This window comes from Pithys albifrons, chromosome 1 (assembly GCF_047495875.1).
Source record: "Pithys albifrons albifrons isolate INPA30051 chromosome 1, PitAlb_v1, whole genome shotgun sequence".
Classification (NCBI taxonomy): Eukaryota; Metazoa; Chordata; class Aves; order Passeriformes; family Thamnophilidae; genus Pithys; species Pithys albifrons.
Genome location: NC_092458.1, coordinates 31,865,273 through 31,885,316, shown reverse-complemented (window position 1 = coordinate 31,885,316; position 20,044 = coordinate 31,865,273). Strand labels below are relative to the sequence as shown.

The 20,044-nt window shown below is 35.3% G+C and overlaps 1 protein-coding gene across 5 annotated transcripts in view; it reads right to left on the bottom strand.

The window, feature by feature from the left end:
- The window catches only part of FGF14 (fibroblast growth factor 14), a 423,741-nt gene that overhangs the window by 98,307 nt on the left and 305,390 nt on the right, over positions 1–20,044 (bottom strand). For 4 of the 5 annotated variants that reach the window (XM_071548797.1, XM_071548833.1, XM_071548823.1 and 1 more), the window contains 2 exons: positions 18,069–18,179; positions 9,640–9,743 (listed from right to left, as the gene is read on the bottom strand). In XM_071548797.1, the coding sequence (XP_071404898.1) occupies positions 9,640–9,743; positions 18,069–18,179 (215 nt within the window). The remainder of the gene's footprint in view (positions 1–9,639; positions 9,744–18,068; positions 18,180–20,044) is intronic. The other variant, XM_071548813.1, reaches the window with a different exon arrangement.

Here is a 20,044-nt window from a genome sequence, read left to right as displayed (position 1 = left end):
AACTTTTAATTACACTAAGCTGTGGGCAGAAAAGGCCCCACCACTACTAGGTGTTCTGATGCCGTGTCACAGCTAAAGCTTGGTCAGGCAACAAAACAGATGAACCTCATACATTCCTTCCAGAGGTCTGTTTCCACTTAAAACTTTCTCTGACTGACTGGTGTCCCAATGAGGGAAAGATGGGAAGGCAGGACAGAGTCACACTCTACAAAGAAAAATGTCTAAAATACAATATAAGAATCACTGAATCACAGAACATCCTGATTTGAAAGGGACCTACAAGGATCAAGGCAGTCCAGCTTCGACCCTGCACAGGACCAAAGTCTATGATATTTGTCTAAATGAGCATATACAATCAAGACTATTCATGGGAATGCACCAAGGATCACTGTTAGTGAATTTGCCAGCCAGAGAAAGTGGAGGATTGAGGAATTTGACAAACCAAGAGCGAGATGAAGATTAGATGTTAGCTAACTACATACAAGTTGCTGGATGCTTGCTTTCCTAATCAGTTTTGTATAGATACATAAAAACCAGTGTTAACACACTTATTTAGCTTGTAAGTGAACTTGAATTAGCAAACAGCTACAAATTTAGCTAAAAAACATAGCCTTAACTCATCCTTTAAGAGGTTTAATCCCATGGGAATGAGAAGGCTTCAGATATGATCCCAGTCCTTTTTGTGGATATATTTGCCTACAGGCTGCCACTACTCTGCCAAGATGCACATCAGATCTAGTCCCTGGCCTCAGAAAATCCAGCAAGGGAAAGCTGGTGGAGGCAGCCCCCATTCCCTGCGGCATGCAGATGTGAGAGGGGGCCATGAGCACCCTGGGACAGGTCCCAAGTCAACAAGCTCTGCCAACACGTGAGGGGCCGAGGTAAGGGGTCATTAGTCAGAACATGCAGAATCAGCATTTCTATGGTCTACCCAGATGGTCAAGTTTCCATACAGGATCCAGCCCACGGCTAAAGCTGCCTTAGAAATAGAATTTTTCCACAGGGACACGGCATATGGGAAAATTACAGGGGATATAAATTTATACTGACCATCATTTACTAAGCTTAGACACACACTTGCCTATTCAAGTGAAAAAATGAATATTCTACAGCAAGAAAATAAATGTGTATAATAGCAATCTAAAATGAGATCCCCCAAAAATCAAAAATAGTGGGAAACCTGCTCCAAAAATATAATGGATATTGTGTATAAATCAGTCATTTACATATATAATACTAATACAGAAGACAGCTATGGCTTTTTTCAACATTTGATATTTATACAAAGCCCTGTCATACAAGTTTGCACAGTACAATAATATTTTAAAAATACCGTACTTTTTTTGAAGCCTAATCCTAAAGACCATATATGATACAGAATTGTGTCACTAACATAATTTAATTTAATACTCACATCTTGGGCTCATACCATGTCATAACAGGATATGTAGTGTGCCTTACCAAGTTCCCCAAAGTTATAGGAAGCTTGCATAATTTTCTTTAATTACCTAGCAAAATGCAGCATTTTCCTCTTTTATCTTAATATTATCAGATATAAATTGAATATTCTGATATACATACTTAAAAGTTTTGGAGAAATTTTTAAAAATCACAAAATATGCATATGATTGTTTCATTTCTGAAAGGTTATATAGAACTTTCCTTGCATAATGAAAGCACATTTTTGCCTCATTGAAGCCATTCTTCAGCCAACCAGAAATATATATATATATATATTTAAAATAGACTTTATATTTACTGCTCATAGTTCATTTCTGTTTATCTATCTTATAATCCACTCATATGTCTTTTGGAAGTAGTCATAAAAAACAGAAGGTGCATTAACTATGCAGTTACAGTAATGATAGACCGCACCACACGTGTCTAATTGTTGTTCCTCTTCACACAAAGTCAACTTTTTTTTCTTACCAAACATCAAGATGATGCAATGAGAAGCCATCTTCACACTTCAGAACCATATTTATTATGAAATGAATTTAAACTTACCATAAAATCCATCAACAATTGTCTTCACTATTTTGAATATTCATTAACCAATAATGGAAAAAAAAGTAATAGGAGTTTGTTTTGAAACATGTTGAAAATTGTCTAAAATTTGAGAGATTTTAAATCTTTGGTAGCCACTTTTCTTACTTAGATGCAATGAATGATTAACATTAAACAGTAATGAATAGGAAATTAGAAAATTCTTGCATGATTCTTTTTGCTTGTGCAGTGACAAATACAAGTAAGGGAACAGAAGGCAAGAGGGATATACAATAAAAAGTGAGACGCATTCAGCATTTAGGATTACAGTCCTGAATGTCTAAGAAAAACAACACAGAGAATAAAGAAACATCCAGAAAAGTGTAGTTGCATTTATACAACAAAACAAACATTGGCCAAAAATACAAGAAGGTTACCATGAGAGACAGAATTGCCAGAAGCAGAAATTTGACAGGCTTGATCAAGCTGCTGGTCCATCAAGCCTGTGCTCAGCCTTTGGCTGTGACCATTGCACAATAGTCCAGAGCCAAACCACCTTCAGTGTAACTACAGTAAATGATGCCATGCATTGAGGAAAGCTTTCCTCTGATGATTCCCTGTGGCAACCATCCTACTTCCTGAAGCATGAGATTAGATTACCTCATTTTAGCATACCTACCTATAGTTACTATTCCTTATCACACAATTATTGAAAAATATCCAGCTGCAGCTGCTGACTCTGAGATCATCCATGCTTTGGTAAGTTTGGAAGAGCAGTTTTTAATCTTGAGGCATTTATGTACCTTTCTGTAATCTCATGGAGAGAGAAACTTATAGCAAGAGATTTTTTGCAGGTGGGTACGAGAGGTATACATGAGAAAGGAAAATAAATATTTTAAGCAAATATGAAACCACTTCTTATAGTTAAAAATTTCAGGTAGATCCTGTAGAGGATACTGTGGACATTAAAGAATCAAACAGGACATACATATTTGGTTTAAGTGGCAAGAAACATTGCTGTAAGTTTTGAGGCAAATTCTGTAACTACCTCCAGTGCAGCATTTAAATTCTGGGAGAATGAAATAGCTTCCACAGAGTAAGAAACCACACTAAAATACTATCTCTTTATAGTACTAATTATCTTTTTATATATGTAAAGAAGCATATTTCTTTAAGAGATATTGTTTATGAGATGCAGTTCAAATAGTAGACACTTCTGCATGTGAAAAACTCAGAAAGGAAGTAACAACTGTAAGCATGAATCTCAAAAAAATGGTGATATCATCCTAAACATTTCTACAATGATGATACCATCCTAGGGTTTTCTACAATACTGTTCTGCTCAACTGTAATATTTCCCGACTTTCTTAAAACTTTTCTTATCACAGCCTCCTCATGCCTGCCTCATTCCTTTTATCTCTTCATTTCTCACTTCTCTCTTGCTTTATCAAACTCTCATGTGTCTGTGCATGTCTACTTTTTACCTTTTCTTGTGTGTGAAAGCACTGGTTTACGCACATTCAATGAAAAAGCCTAAACCACTGAAAAAGGTCATGGAACCTACTATGTATTTTATATCCCTTTTCTACTATAGTCTGTATCAGGGACATCTGGAACTATTTTGTACAATGCAGCAGGGCTATGTTGTCAGTTGTTCCTTAAGTGTCACCATGGAATAAATAAATACATTAGCAATTTTCTGTATTTATTTTTGGTAGGCAAATTGAGAGACAAATTATCTACCTTCAAACACAGATATAAATAAGCATAAACCATGCAGATGTTTTCCTTCTCCCTGTCAGTATATTTCAACTGCTGGAACATGCTGAACTTGTTTACCTTTTGAGTAATGCAGCCCAACCTACAGATGAACAAAGCCCCAAAACTAGCTGTATACTCCTCTCTCAAACAAACTTTTTTCATATGAAGCAAATGTAAGTCACATTGTAACCAATCCCAAATTGAATAAAAGATAACAGAAAATACAAAAATGGTACTCATACATAAGGAAGCACTTTAGTGGTAAGCCCTTAAAATTAGGGAGCTTGCATAAGGTCCCATATACCCCCTTAAAAATATCACATATTTAGTTTTCAAAAGTCTTTACCAGAAGGTGTGATTTTCAAATAATTAAATCCACCCATTTGCCTCTCTCCAAAGAGAACCAGAATACTTCCAAGACACAGATAATGACAAGTGACATAAGGTCCTACCCCTGTCCTAATAAAGTCTATGCTGGGAGATAAATGCATGGGAGCAGGTTGAGACCCTAAAGCATAAATCTGACATCAGAAAGAATTTAATGTTTTCTATTGGTTACAATATTATGAAAGGAGACACTCCACTCTGATGTACTTGAATTTACAAAACCACAGATATCTTAAGAGCAACAAGACTTACTCTTTTCTAATATTCAGTACACTTCTAACCACAAGAAATAGAAGCCCGTATCTTTTAAATCATAGAGTGAGCTCTATTTGTCTACTTCTCCCTAAACAGATATATTCCTGACTATTTCTACAATGTCTTGCAGGATGGGGAATGATCTTTGCCGAAACCTAGGTCAACTACTGTTATAACAGAAAATGCTGCCTTGATGTCAGCATTAACCCTTTCTGATTACTCTTGTAAAAAATTACAAATTTTAAAACATCACATCTCCTCTTCGGTTTTGTCTAGTTTCAGCTTCTTTCTGCTCTACTTATTATAAGGTTTTATGCACATTTGAACCTTCAAAGTACTGCACACACTAAACATTGCTATTTCAAAGCATAAAGTGAGGCTCTGTGAAAAGCTACAAGAAACTTATTTTTCATTTGACTTTGATTTAGATATTAGAAATACAGACTACTTCAGTTCTTAATCTTTTGCAGGTTTCACTGTCTGTACTCCTATCTTCTTCCTTGAGGCTGAATTTTGTTCTCCTCAGTGAGGTCAATTATGCGGCCTTAAAGAAGTGGTGGAAATATAGGCATTGGAAAGCTGCTGAAATGTCAGGAGAAATCCTCACAGGCTTTCCTTTTAGGTGAGAGTTGCCAGAGCGATATAACAAATGCAATTCCCAGTAACAGATATTGATGTTTTCTCTTTTTCATGAAGGCTGTGACACAGGCTGACACCTTACTGCAGAAGAAACATCACCCCAACCAACGCCCTTCCAACACCTTCAACACTACATACTGTGTCAGATCAAAAATATAAACCTCCATCCCACAAGATTTTTCTGTTAAGGGAGTAGTGTTACATTCCTAAATCAGAAACACTTTATAAAAATTTGGTAAAACCTCCCAGAAATGCAATTGTGTCTCTTCATCCTCACAGTGAGGTTCCCACTGCCCTGTGCACAGAAGAGGACCTCTGGAGCCGTGGCACACAATACTGGATGAGGCGACGAGGCAGGTGAGATTGGGCCCTGCAGGCTCAGTCATCTTTCAAAGCATCACTCTTACTAAGAAACCATGCAATGGATTCCTACATCTTTAATATCTCCTGATGACAGTATCACAGGTGTAATCTTCCCTCTCTGGCTTTGTCCACATCTCTGTTCTCAGAAAATTGGCAGAAGAAATGGTAAAAAAGGAAACATGAAGAAGAAAGCACAAGCAAGTGAAGGTGTTATAGAGTTGGGATTTTTCCTTTTCTACATTTTAGATTTTCTCTTTTCTTTTACTCTGATAGCCCCAAGATGTTGGTAATACCCTGCTCCTACGATGAAAAAGAAAACCAGTAGCCATTCCAAACCCTCTCAGATATATCAGATAATTATTGAGAAAAATTCATTTATATAAACTCAGAAGACTCTTATATCCTCATCACAGGAAAAAAAAAAAAGGATCATAAAATGGACTAACACAAATTTTACCTCTGAGTTCATCCTGTTAAGATAGCGGAAAATCCTAGAAGCAAAACAAGAAGATGTAGCCCCCTGAAAATTGAACTAATGAACCGCTTGCAGAGGGAGTTGAGCAAAATTAGCATCAAACTCAACAAAGGATTCTGCTATGTACTGCACTGCCATCTTTCTGCTGCAGGCAATACCTGTTCCCTATGGAGAACCCCTCCAGCTGTGCTCCCTTTTTCAATGTATGCAGCCAGTTTTGCTCCTTTTGATTATGACAAGGTAAAACTTGGAAATGAAACCTCATCTTGCTCACCCTTTACAAAGGCAAGACAGGAGTGAAGCATAATTTTTTACTTTAACACATGAAGTCTATACTATTGTGTCAAAAATCTTGCTAGTAACTCAGATGGTTCTTTTTGGAAAAATCCAGATTCTTCAACTAGCTTTCACAGTTATTAAATCAGTCATAAATATGGAATTATTCACAGTTCATTAAACCAGTCAAAATAAATTTCAACTCACTTTTATAATTCTCATTTCTCAGTAATATACATGTAGAATTTCAAAGTGGTTGTTAGATAAATATATCCTAATTATGAGTAGATATATATCAATACACATATACATGTATATATATATACACACACAGAGAAATAAAGTTGAATGCAGTAATGCAAAACTTCAGAATAGGTGAGCTTACTGGATAGTCTTTAGGTGGGCTAACCCTTAAAAGTGCAAAGAAAGAAAGAACATGAAAAGCCTCTTATTCTCATATTTCATCTGACAGAAAATAGTGAATTATGGTATTACAATAATTACTTTAAATGCATAAAAGAGGGCTATGATTTTGGAAAAGTAATTTCTTTCAGGAATTCTGCAAACTTCTATCAGACTCCAAAGATTTTGCTTGTTCTTTATTTGGCAAGACTTTAATGGTGTATGATAGAGACCCTGGCTTGATCAACCCCCAAAGGACAGAATAGAAATCTCAACAGCTACAGAAGGCAAAATAGTTATGAAAAGCTCTTGAGACTGACCTTCCTACACAATTTGCTGTCCTCCTGTTTCTGTTTGAAGAAATGCTGCCATAAGACTCTTCTATGACATTTCTGCAAATTTTTCTATTTTTGATTCTGAGAAACAGTTGGAAAAAATCTTAATTATGGCAGAATAAAGTAAGGGAGGGGTGGGGAGTAGACCCTCAAACTGACACAATCAACCATTGAGAAAAAAACCCAAACTATTTTAAAACAGGCAAGAAACAATGTAAGTTTCCTTTTGGTAAACTGGTCTGTCACGGTACCTTCACTTCCTTTTTACTGAACACTTCATATCAGAGAAAACAGGTTCACACACAATACCTTTCCTGCCAGTGCTGTTTCTGAATTAGCCAACAGGATATGAACCTTATAATAAAGATAATTGAGTTCGGGCCTTCTGTCTCTGAAGAAAGGCATCAACACATAGGCTATTCTTACAAGACATGGGTTTCACACACTGTCAATGGAAAAAGGAACACTGAGGTATTCTGAGGAGAAGGACAACACAGAACTTCTGTCTCAACATAGACTATAAATGCTACTTAGTCTACAATGCATGCTTCTTTTTTTTAACTCCTTATAAGAAATTGGTAATAAATACAAATATATGTAAATTTTAACTATCATTCCAATTATGCAGCACTTTTTTCCAATCATGACGGTTGGCACACAAAACTTAGAAACCTTTTTTATCCCATACCCCCCTAAATAACCAGGGGAAAAACATGTGGCATTTAATGCAGAACTTCTGCAGTTAGATGCAACAGATACACAAATGTGAAAAAAAGTCAAAAATCCACAAGACAGTAATAGAAATGGATTTTTTTAAAAATATTTTTCCACAAATGATGGCATTTAATTCTGCATGCAATATTTCTTCATCTTGATCCTGAGGAGAAGACAGACTTCTCTCTGATGCTTTGTCATCTTATTTTCAAATGCATTCATCATTAAGCTGAAAGCAGGCAATTGCTGAGACAAAAATGTATTATCAATACTTTCAGTACCTTAATAAGAAACAATCAAACATGTATTACAGCACTGATCTTTTGAAACCACCATCTTTAAATCTGCATTAGATCAAATTATTACTTTTTCTATTTTACGAAAGTTTAAGCTGAAAATCATTTTGTAGACGCACCAAAACAAAAGGTCTTTCACCATGTTTTTTAATGTGTCAAATCTCTTTTTAATTTAATGGGCCACCCATCTTTCATACTCTGCAGAAGTAAGAGTAAGCATTATATTATAAAAACACTCATTTCATTGTCTCACTTAACTTCATTTAACTTGAACTATTTCCAGTATGCATAAACAAAGTGGCTGTGAGAATTTGTTCATGTAAGGTCCCTCTCTCTGTAGTATTATCCATCACTAAACTGCAGATTTTCTGAAATTTCTTTTTATTTATGAATGACTGAGAACTCACTTTAGAAACAGTGCTGGATAAGAATATACTCTTTACTGTGCTGACACATTAAAAAAACCTGTTCATGGCATGGTATAGAAATGAACTCCCCACATGAAGTGATGGAACTGGAAAGTCAGTAATTCATTTTATCTAATAATTCCAGTTTTTTTCTTCTAGTTTTAGTCCTTCTGATAGGAAATATTGCATGTTTTCCTTTGATAGAATTGGTATTTTGAAGAGAAGCAAAAAACTGTTGTAGATCATACTGCTGGAGTTTCCAGCAGAGATTTTATATGGAGGAATCTTCTCTTTGTCTTGACACTGACATTCAAGATTAGTTCCATTTTTTCTTCCTAATTAGCTTTCCAAAACAATTGTATATTTGAAACAAACAGAATACTTTCCTTCAGGGCATCAGGAACTTAATCTTTCCAATTACCTTTCAACGGATATTGAAAACAAAGCAGCGTATTGTAATTCAGAGGGGAATTAAGAACAATGTGATGTAAAAAATGGAAAAAGCACTATTTAAATATATTCAACATAGATGTGAATAAAAATATAGCAATGAAAAGTCCTTTAAGTCACCTTGTTAATACCTGACAGAACTGCCTGTTCACATTAAAGTCTGTTTGCCTTTCAAAGGAGGTTAAGATACGAAATTTATACAAAGTAGGAATTTTATATTGACAACAACAAACTAAGTAATTAGCATTAAATCATTTGAAGTATAATAAACAATGATATCATAAACAATCCGAGGTCTTTCCAGGCACTTTATCCAGCAGTCTTCTTCGCGACTCAAAGGATTTTTTTTTAAACTTTGATCATTCTGCAAAGATGTAGTGCCTCACAGAACTCTTTATTTTCCTTATATCTGATATTAAAATAATGCTATGCATGCAATTACAAGATTATGGTGATAAACTGTAAGGATGTTGATGACTTTTTAGATGGAAGTTGCACTTGTAAATCTTATCGATAAAAGTAACTGTTGGAGCAGCTCTTGGATTCTGATCAACAAGTCACTAAGAAAATAATTGCAGGTCTTTATTCAAAAAATTTGTAGAACTGAATTGAAAATTATTATCTTTGTGGCATATGGCACACAACCAACACAGCCTACCAGAAAAAGAGCTCTACAGTATGTCTTTTTTTGACTGTAAACATGCAGATTTTCATACACAGTAATTTCTACTGTATCCCATTTATAAATAATTCTGTGTACATACAGGGTGTGTCTACTCTATGTATTTACATATACAGACATTACAGAACTTGTTAAAAGTGAACACGTCTCATCCTTGTGTAGATTTCAATTTCAGCTGTACCTCTTAAACAGAGTTCAGTAAGGTACTTACTGATGTATACAGGAAACCTTCTCCATTTAGGGCTATATACAACCCAGTCTTTACACCCTGGATAGCAACAACTCGAAGTCCCACTGGTATGAGGTTGAATAAAGCTGTGAAGAAAAAACATGACCAGATATGAACATACTATGACTAATACAATATTCTAATAAATAATACTTAAAAAAGAAAGAAAATTAGTCACTGTGTAATTCTTTTCCTGATATAAAATTAAACTAATTCAGAAAATCTCACTCCTTGTAAAGCGTAAGTATCTATCTAGCAATACATTCTGCAACAGTTCAGTATCTAGTCCAACTGCTAACTAGTAAATAAAAATCACAGCAAACTGGACTGTAATAATTTATGCAGCACTGCAAACATGACTATCTCAGGCAATCTGAAAAGAGTCAAAGAGCCCAAGTTCTTTCACCAATGTAGACTGATCATAAGCACAGTACTTGTGACATACCCTGCAGAAAACATATCTCTCTAGTGCTGGCAAGCAATGCACACATGTGAGGTAATGGCAGAGGCTTATCATAGTTCATAAAAGCCCTGAAATATATGTTTGACTTTAAATGTGCATAAATGTTATTAAGCTAAATATAGAACATGCTCAAAAACTTGGTGAGAGAAGGGAATAATTAGGAAATAATTAGAAAAACCACCTAATAGTAAATAGCTTAGGAATGGTACATATCTCTATAGTAACAAAAACAGGTACAACCTTGATTACTGTTCAAAAAAGACCAGTGTGAAGAGTGGGAGTTTACCAGCCTCACCACAGAAAAACACAAGGAAAAGTTATACGAGTAGGAGACTTGGACCAATTCTTCTAAAAATTATGCCAGCACACACCTATACTACATTTACTGACTCAGACTAGAAAATCAGATGCAAAGCACACATCAGACTTGGAAGAAAAGACCTGTATGAGACAGTTCATGATAAATGTTTTTCCAGTGTGGGTGATTCAAGGACTCGCAAATCCTCAGATGAAACCCAAAAGTACAACCGGTGTGTTCAACATATGAAGCAAGGGCTATAGTTCTACCAAGTCAGGTCTCAGGAACACAGTAACAACTACAATGAGTTCCTCATAATTTAGGAAGGACATCCATAGGTGTGAATAGAAAGTGTACTTTATGAAGCTATCTGTAATAGAATGCCAGAGCTAAGGCCCAAATCAAGAGAAAAAGGGTCATGTAATTGCAGTGGATAAGTACATTTCTCAAGATGTGAAAACTCCTGTTTGGTCAAAGGACACAAATCCACAGTTTGTTTATGATGAAGCTGATCAAGTCATTAGAACTGGAAAAAAAAACCGCACAGGTTGACTACTAGAATTTTAAGATAGAACTGGATGGGAAAAAAAAAGATACTTTGCCTTCAACATTGTCATGCAGAAAAAGAATATATAACATTCAACCTTTTTAGGAATACACAAAGTCAGTTGAAAGTTATGAATTGTAGCAGAGCACTTCCTAAAGCTGTAGAAAGGAAAATATATTCAAGTTCTAGAAGAACAGAGGACAATTTCTGGGGGGCTTACAAAGAAGAATAGGAGAGATGACAAGAAATAACACAAGTAATTAGCATTTTAATTTCTGTCATTTCCAAAGGTCTCCATTATGCTAGGATCTTACAGGGCTGTTCTCTAGACAACTGCTGGGTACAGACAAGATTCCCTCTAATCTATGTAAGATAAAACAGTGAAATATGGCACTCACAAACAAGATATCCTAAGAGTATATAGGCTAAACACTGCATGACTTGAGGGCTTTCAAATGTTCAATATAGTTTGGAAATTAAAAATTAGTTATAAAGTCATTACCCCCAAATGAAACAATGTCAAAACCAGCAAAATCACTGTTCTGGATGGTGGAGGGGGAGTCTATCACAGTAAAACTATGTTTCAGATAGCAATTGAGTTTGGTTTTTAACTAGACAAAAAGAAATGTGGGGGAGGAGGAAACCTGCACATGAACACCATGCTAGAGGGAGGTCAGCAACAACTGAGGAGACACCAGGAAGGAAAAAAACAAACAATATTTGTATAAAGAAAAGAGGTGAACACAAAAGACAAGTTAGCCATGAAAAGTGCTAATGAAAAATAACTCTAAATCATAGTGGTTCAGTCAAAAAACTTCTGGAACATAGATGTTATTTCCTGTATTACCAATAAAAATAAAGCAGCAAAGCTAAAAAATAAAAAAACCCACCAAAAACAACCTAAAAACCAACCACCACTGAAGAAGAATTACAGGCTTGTAACACAGCAGTGTTTTATGCAACCTATAAAACTACTAGAGTGGCTTATATTTGCTGGTGAATTTCGAAAGCACTGAAGATGGCATATAATGTACCTTTTACTGCCACCAAATTTTAATTGGAGATTTTCAAAGCTCCTATAATTAGCCCAAGACCATAACATTTTAGAGTGTGATCTGAAATGCTGCAATTCTGCAAATGAAGAATATTCAGTAACTTTCACAAAATCTTTCAGACTTGGGTGAAACGAGGGAGGCCAGTCTACCTTCAGTTATTGATTGACAAATGTTCAGCAATGTGCTTCCTATTGGGGTCAGCAAAACATGCAGTTTTAGCACGTTTTGGCACAGCTTGTGGTTTTTAGGTGCTTTGAAGCTGGCCAAAGGAAATTAAATTTCCTCCAGAACCTGACTGTGCAGTATTCTTCACTGAACAAGACTTTCATGACCAATTACACATTTCAAACCTTCCTAGGATTCACCTGCGCTATCCCCTACTCTTACAAGAACCTGCTTTGAGGAAAGTAGAAAGCCTTCCAGAGTCTGCAGGCATTTCAGTTCTGCACAGCCAAAGCTATGGTCTTACCTGAGAGGATTGTGAAAAAGAACCATTTCCTCAGCTTCCTTCTATCTTTAAGACAATGATCCAAAACCAAAACTAAGTGGGGAAGGAGGCCTCTGAACATCTTTATGTACCTAAACCCAGTTCAATGAGTCCACAGATGACCTGAAAGTGGGGGCACCCTCTTTCAGACAAGGAAATATAACTCTGCCTGGTGCTCAATGCTCCTTTGCTGCATGCTCAAGTAGAAAGCCTGGTAAATCCAAGTGTGAATAAGATGTGGGAACATCAAGGAAAACAAAGGAACTGATCAGCAAAAATGGTGTGAATAAAACCTTTTCTGCTTGTCAGCACTGAGTCTATGCACATTCCCTTAGCTTTGCTTTATATTTCGTCTAAACCATGATCCTAAAGCCTACAGTTTCTCTTTTTCCTAAGCTTTCAAGCCTACTCCCACCACATACAAGATCAGAAAATGCAGGTGGGGGACAGTTAGCAGGAACAACAAATTTGAGTTGGATTCTAATCCTCACAAAGTTTTAGCCAAAGTTTAAATCCACTTTTTTTTAATAAGAAATTATTTCGTTCTTGAGCAAAACACAAAACTACTACGTAACTTTTTCCTTCTTTTATGCAATTCCATCACAGTCTATTAAAAATCTGAAATGTCTCAAATCAGATATTTCCATATATTTGTGAGAGTCTATTTAGGTACAACCAACTTGTAGCTCCAAGAAAATTGCTATTAAAAAATTGCTGTTTTTCTCAAGAAGCTTGTTAAAACCAGTTCCTTAAGGGTTATAAGCTTGCTGTCTCTTCTACATGCACAAGGCCCTTGTGTCAGTTAACAAAACTATCCTTAACACCAAATCTCTAATCAGACCAAGGCAACTATTTCTTTAATTTATTTTCATCTGCGGGACCATAGGCAAAAATGACAAGTCCATCAGAACATCCCTTAGACTGGCAATGAGCGCAGGGAGGTTGGTATTTAGAGGTCTGTCAACACATTTCTTACAGAGCAAACCCATTTGACCTGCCTGACATTACACAAGACATAATTAAAACATGCCTTTTAGTATGACTGAATATGGCCTCCACTGACACTGTTAGACTGAGATTATCCCAGTGGGAGAAACAGGCTTACCTAATTCCCAGAGGGGTGTAAATAGATGAGTAAATGCCTCTAGACTTCTTTGAAGACACACTTCAGTGAAAAACAGCCTGAAAATCAGGCTGCAGATATTTCACTGGATTAATCCAAATTTAACATTCATTAGTCCAAATTTAACAGCACTGCAGGTGTTGTTTTTTAATCTTCATGTGCTTTATGTCTGTCTAATTATCTCCTTTAACTTACAAGGGTGCTGTAAAGATTATTTTATTAGTATCTTCAAACCAAAATGTAATAGTGTAAGGTACTTTAGAAAGACATTAAAAAGTTAATACTTCCATATTCAATTTGGAAGATATAAACAGAATATTAGGAGAATGCATTAAAAGATGAAATTAAAGGAATATTAAATTATTGCAGGATTTCTTGAAAAGCAATTCTAGCAGGCACCAAGCACCACAAAGGTGGTAAAGGATGTTGCAATGTAATAAAGGAAGAGATGTGCACAGCAAAGCCAAATCAAAATTGTTTGAATAATGTTAACTTTGTCATTTATCGGTTTATGAAATAAGGTTAACTACTAATGAGTAATGCTCTTTTAATTACATCATATTATAAACACATTATAAACATGACTGTAATTCATAAGGGACACAAATAGCAACATCTGAGTGTTACAATAAGGTATGTTGAATGTTTTCAGTGGTTGTTGGCTGAGATACACTCTTAAGGTGAATCAAAACAAGCCATAGAGCTAAAAGATTAAGGGTTTCAGTCTCAGAAATTAAAGTACCAGAATTGCCTGTTTCTCAAATTAATTAGTCTTCCTATGGAATCTACCCTTCATTCATGGGAAAAAGCTTTGTAGATGGACCTAAACCTAAAAATGAGCTGGTTTAGGTGGGGAGGACAGGAGGAGAATGTAATGCTTGTTACCAAAAGCACATATTCAAATCTCTTCTATTCCTTTGTTATTTCTGTGTAGTAGCTTGTTTTTCCTTAATCATTAATTAATGATGAGGCATTTGGACAACACTGAAGCAAGTTGCATTTGCACTTGTAAAATTCAGGAAAATTAGAACTAGATAGGGACAGCTACACTGAGTAGGACCTCAGTAATCAACTCTACAGCTTTAACCACAGTAACTCCTGCCTTTGCTACAAGCAAGCTGCAAAAGCAAACCAGAAACTGTAAGGCATTAGAGAAACAAAAAAGAGGAAATTAGCTAAAACAAGAAAAGCAATGTATTAAATCCTCTTTTCACATATCAGTGAGAGTGTGGCAAAAAATACAAAAAACCACTCAAGATGGTTTAAGATAACAGCCTTGATCTGGTGATGTGATCTAAGGAAATTCAGTAACATTGAATAGGTAAAATTATTCACATTCTTTCACAAAACATTATTAACTTGGAAAAGTTATAATAAGAAATTACACAATGAACTGAACCTTAGTCTATTTGGGTTGAATTCTAATATCATGGCCATCAACATGAGCAGACAAATGTATATTCAGAGATGCAATGACAAGCAGTCACATCTTTCTTCCTTTTTCATGGAAGGGTTCATGGGCAACAATGCACTAAAAATCTTGTCATCTCTCTGCAGACTCTAGCCTTTACTCAAGGCAAGCTGGGACAATGCCTAGCAGTAGAGCAACTGATTAAAACCACTGATACAACTCATTTTGACTTCAGTTAGAAGTTAAATGTCACATAAAAGAGACTACAGAGAAGCTTCAAAGACATCTTAATCTTAGTTTGCACTACCTATCTGTAACGCTGTGGCTCCAATACTGTGTAACTTGTGTTTAGTGACATAAATATAAAATTAGTACAAAATGATACAGGCACTTGAGGGAGTTTTAACTTCAAGCACTCCTCTAATTCCTTGACACAGAATACATTGCAAGAATACACAAAGTAGCAGCATGACTAAGCTTCACTTTTCTTGCTGGAGACAAAAAAGAAACTGTACCTCTTTTCTGTCCCTTGCTCCTCGCTTCTCTGATACCCATTTACTCAGATGGCCAGTGCACTGCGGTGAGGGATAGTGAATAGTGCAGAGGACAGGTGGAAGGCTGGCAGAGATGCACACCCTTTGGCAGTCTGTATTTCCTTATTTTATGAAACACACTTGGAATGGAATTCATCCTCACTACCAAGGCAAGCATACTATCTGTCCTACTGACAGCTAATATACATCCATCCCTTGTCCCGCTGGGCACATTAAATAGGCAGCCTGCAAACACCAGGGGCAGAAGCAGGATTTTCTCCTTGGGGCTGCTGCCAAAAGTTGAAGAAACCATTACACTAAAAAGCTCAAAAAAACCCCAACCAACCAACTAAGAATTCTATCCATGAGAAAATAATTGTTTTAAAATAAAAGAGAGAAGGAAAAAAAATATGCTGCAATAAACAAAAGCAATAGGAAGAAAGTTCAACAGAAAATGGAAGGAAATAGAGTGGAAAGGGAAAAAAAGGAGAAGAAGAACTGACAGCACAAACCAAACAGACACATATTTATATATTAATGAATATACCAAGTGGATCAATCTTTTTGGTTCTTAATATAGTGTTGATATATATACAGCAGCAAAATTTCAGCTGGAGATTGTAGGTCTTCCTGGCAAACATGTTATTTTGCATTCTGTTCTAAACGGTCTTTACTGGAAAATATGACAAAATTGGACTAGTGAATAAAAAAAATAGAGAATCACAACAGTTAAAGAAAGACTAAAATACTCTTATGAAAAAAAATTAGCCTAAAATAATTTTGAAATAAACCACAATATTATCCAACAATATTTATACAATACTTCTATCTGTTATTTGGTTGAGTTTGGAGAAGTTCCATATTTCAGAATATTTATAATATTAAATATAATAATATATTTAATATATAATACTTATACTATTATAACTCAGTCTCTGTTTTGGAAAAACAAGAATAAAAGAGATGGATAGACAGATGGAAAAACAAAGGCATGGAAGAAGAGAGAAAAAGGTAAATTAGACAGCAAGTGAAAAAAATAGAATGTTTGTGAAGCTCACAACAGCAAAAAGAGAAAAACAAGGCACTACGTTCTAGATTTGAAAAGACTGCCAATTCATAGAGTTCTAAGATTTAAAAATACCCTCAGGAAAAAAAAAGACTTTACAAAATTGTTCTAGTCATACACACCTCCTTGTTGAAGCTGAAAATAAGAGAGATGGGCAGAGAGAGATACACTCTTGTGGTCTAAAACACATTTCTCCCTATAAAAAGCAATAATAGTCTTGTCTGTCTAAGGTCTTAGGGTCTAATCCAGTACAGAAGTAGACATGGACACACTAAGAGAAGAGAATAAACAAGGAATGGGGTGGGGAGGGAAGGTATGGGGGGAAAAAAACACTTGGAAAACAAAGAAAGAAATAGACCTCAAAATAGATTAATCAGCTTTTCACACTTAAAAAAATAGAATAATAAAAGGTGATCATGTTATCTGTTGATGAAAAGTGTTATAAATGATAGCTGTGCATTAACAGATAAAATAGGGACTTTATCAATGTAAAGCAGAAACTTCAAAACTCTTAATTTCTATAGCATAATTCCAAGATTTTTGAGGAAACTAAAGCCTTATTTATGTTAGCATAACAAAAAGATAAATCTTTTGTATTAAAAGTGCTTAAAATAGAACTCGTGATCACACAGAAATGTTATTTAAATATGCCATTATGATTAAAATAAACAAAATACAATCAACTGTTTTTAGATTAAGAATAGGGTTTTTCAATCAGCATTTGCAGCTGAAGTTTTTAAACACGTATATGATAATTGAATGAAAATATGTGGCTGTATCATAGGAAAAGTGCATCAAAGCAGTGACCCAAATGGCCTTTCAAGACCGCTTTTGTTTGGAATATTTTTGAAAACTGCCACTGTTGCATCCCCTACAGTGGCAGATATTCTCTTAAAGTCATTGGAACTGTTTCTATTATAGGGACTGGATTTTTTGGTCCAAATTCAGCAAGGTACTTCAGCATGTGATTCAAGCAGGATTTTGATTGTTAAATGTACTTTTATTTGCTTTGCTGAATCAGGGCCTATATAGTTAGATTTTTCTGGAAATTTAGTTTCCACCTTTTTTTAGTTTGTTATTTTTTGGAAGATAACAAATTTATGTGAAATGTATAATTTTTATTAAAAATTATGTTAATATAATGTTGTCATTCTTATAAAATTACCAGAAGACAATCATTGGCCTAAATATCTCACTTCTAAGGTCCATGGGCACTTATGCCTTCCCCTTCAGAGGGAACACATATAGGCCAATGTCCTGCACGAGCCATGCTAGCGGTCATCAGGCTTTGAATGGACAGAACCTTCTCCTTTGAACAAAACACATTCAAAAACCCTTCAAAGGCATTAACACTGTGTCTGTGCATACACATTCGAGCGATGTGATCTGTGTATGTGATTAAGACATTCCCCTGGGGCAGTCACTTACTAGAATTACTGCTGTCATCCTTGGTTCCATCGAGACTTCCATCGGGGTGCATTTGCAAGTAGTAGCCTTGCCTGCAATATAACCTGGTCACTATACCCTTGAGCTGGGGATCTGAAAGACAAACATATTTTGTCACTAGCCTCAAAACTTTTTCCAAGAGTTATCCCTGCTTCTCTCACTGTAGGAGGAAGTTTGGTGAAGCAGCATTGCTGTCTTAAAAGTAAGTACTACAACGGGATGTGTGCTGATGGAGAAAAATCTCGCCACAGAGTGTTAGGTCAGTTGTGTGTCCTGTTCTCTGCCTCCAACATCCTTCATTATCATTAACACAGGTAAAACAGAGAAAAAGGAACATCCCAAATACCCACAGTCAAAAGTTTAAAACGGATTAAGCCCTGCAAAAAGCTTTAGACTTCAGCAACAAGTATAGCCCCTTACAGAAAACAAGACATTTGGAAAACTACTTGTTTCATACATGTTAACAACTTAATATACTGCACATAAACTTTGAGGAAACTGTGAGGAAAAGGTCTGTTTCCTTTCGTATCAAAAGTGATAAAGTTATCTGGTATAATCTGTAACAGTACCATCTGAAGAGTTCCCAAAATACTTTACCAATTTAGAAGTGGATTCAACTCACCCGCCCTCTCACACACCCCAGAGAGCAACACCCACAATAAGGGCAAGACATAACCCTTCTTCAACAGAGGGAAAAACCTCAGTAAGCTAAAGCTATGGCAAATTCAGGTAGCTGAACAATGAAGGTACTCTGTTTAATGCTCTGCATTTATGAAAATTTCCAAGAATTGGGAAGGGACTGCCAAGTTGCAAACTTTTTCATTCATAGCATGGATGTTGCCTTACCAAACTAGAACTGAGCTGTTGCAAAACTCGTTCAGAGAAAGAAGACATCAAATATTAAAAAAAAAAAAGAAATCAACAGCACTACCGGTGTGTGATATTGGTATTAATCTTGTTAAACATTAACTATTAGGCCCACTTCCAGGCAGCTTAAACTTGTGAGAACATTGGCATTAAAAGCATCTCTGTCATATCATGCTTAGCTCCACAACAGTGAACTAAATTAATAAAGACTTTGATACAGAAATGTAATAAAATAAAGAGGTGAACTCTAAGACAGAAAGTATTTCCATGCAACACTGTGGCCAGAATATAAAATCCTCCTTGAATTTATCTATAATGGCTCTCACAGTTAATCATGTTCGTTACTTACAGTATCCTAAAAGGAGATGAAAATAAACATTAATAAACAAAACTGGCTCTAAGTGGTATGTTCTGAAATTTTCTATAGAGGCTCAGTTCTATGAAATTATTCTGAAAATATTAATTTTTTATTAAATATCCAAATTACATAGTCATATTAAACAGGACACCCATCTAAATTAAAAATACAAGGTTAAACTGTAAGTATAATAAAACTGTTACTATAAATAGTAACACTGTAAGACTTCTAAGGCATGGAAATAAATAACAAGCATTTCATTATTAACATGTAAGCACATTACAATTTTTTAAAAATTTATTGTAACTGCAAATTTTACTTTATGTGAATTTTTACATTAGCAAAAGTTTTTCTGTCTTTATATATGAACATTCAGAAACAAATATTTTAAAAATTTATAAATGTGCTAAAGTGTATTTTCTTTGAATGTACTGTCTCCATCAACTTCATCAGGCAACTCGAAAGTATTTTCATAATTTAAAAAGGAAACAAGCGCTATTCCTATCAATGTATACTTTAAATGTGTACTTCCAAATTGACAATCTTAGACATACTCACTCAGGACATATCAAAATGGCATCTTTAAAGACTAAATGAAATTATTTTTAAAATAATATTAAAACTAGATCTTTAAAAATTATTCACAGGAAAAGTATCAGCATTTTGAAAAACACTTTCTATACCTAAAGAATCATGAATAAATGATTCTTTATCAACACTTTCTAGTGGTAAG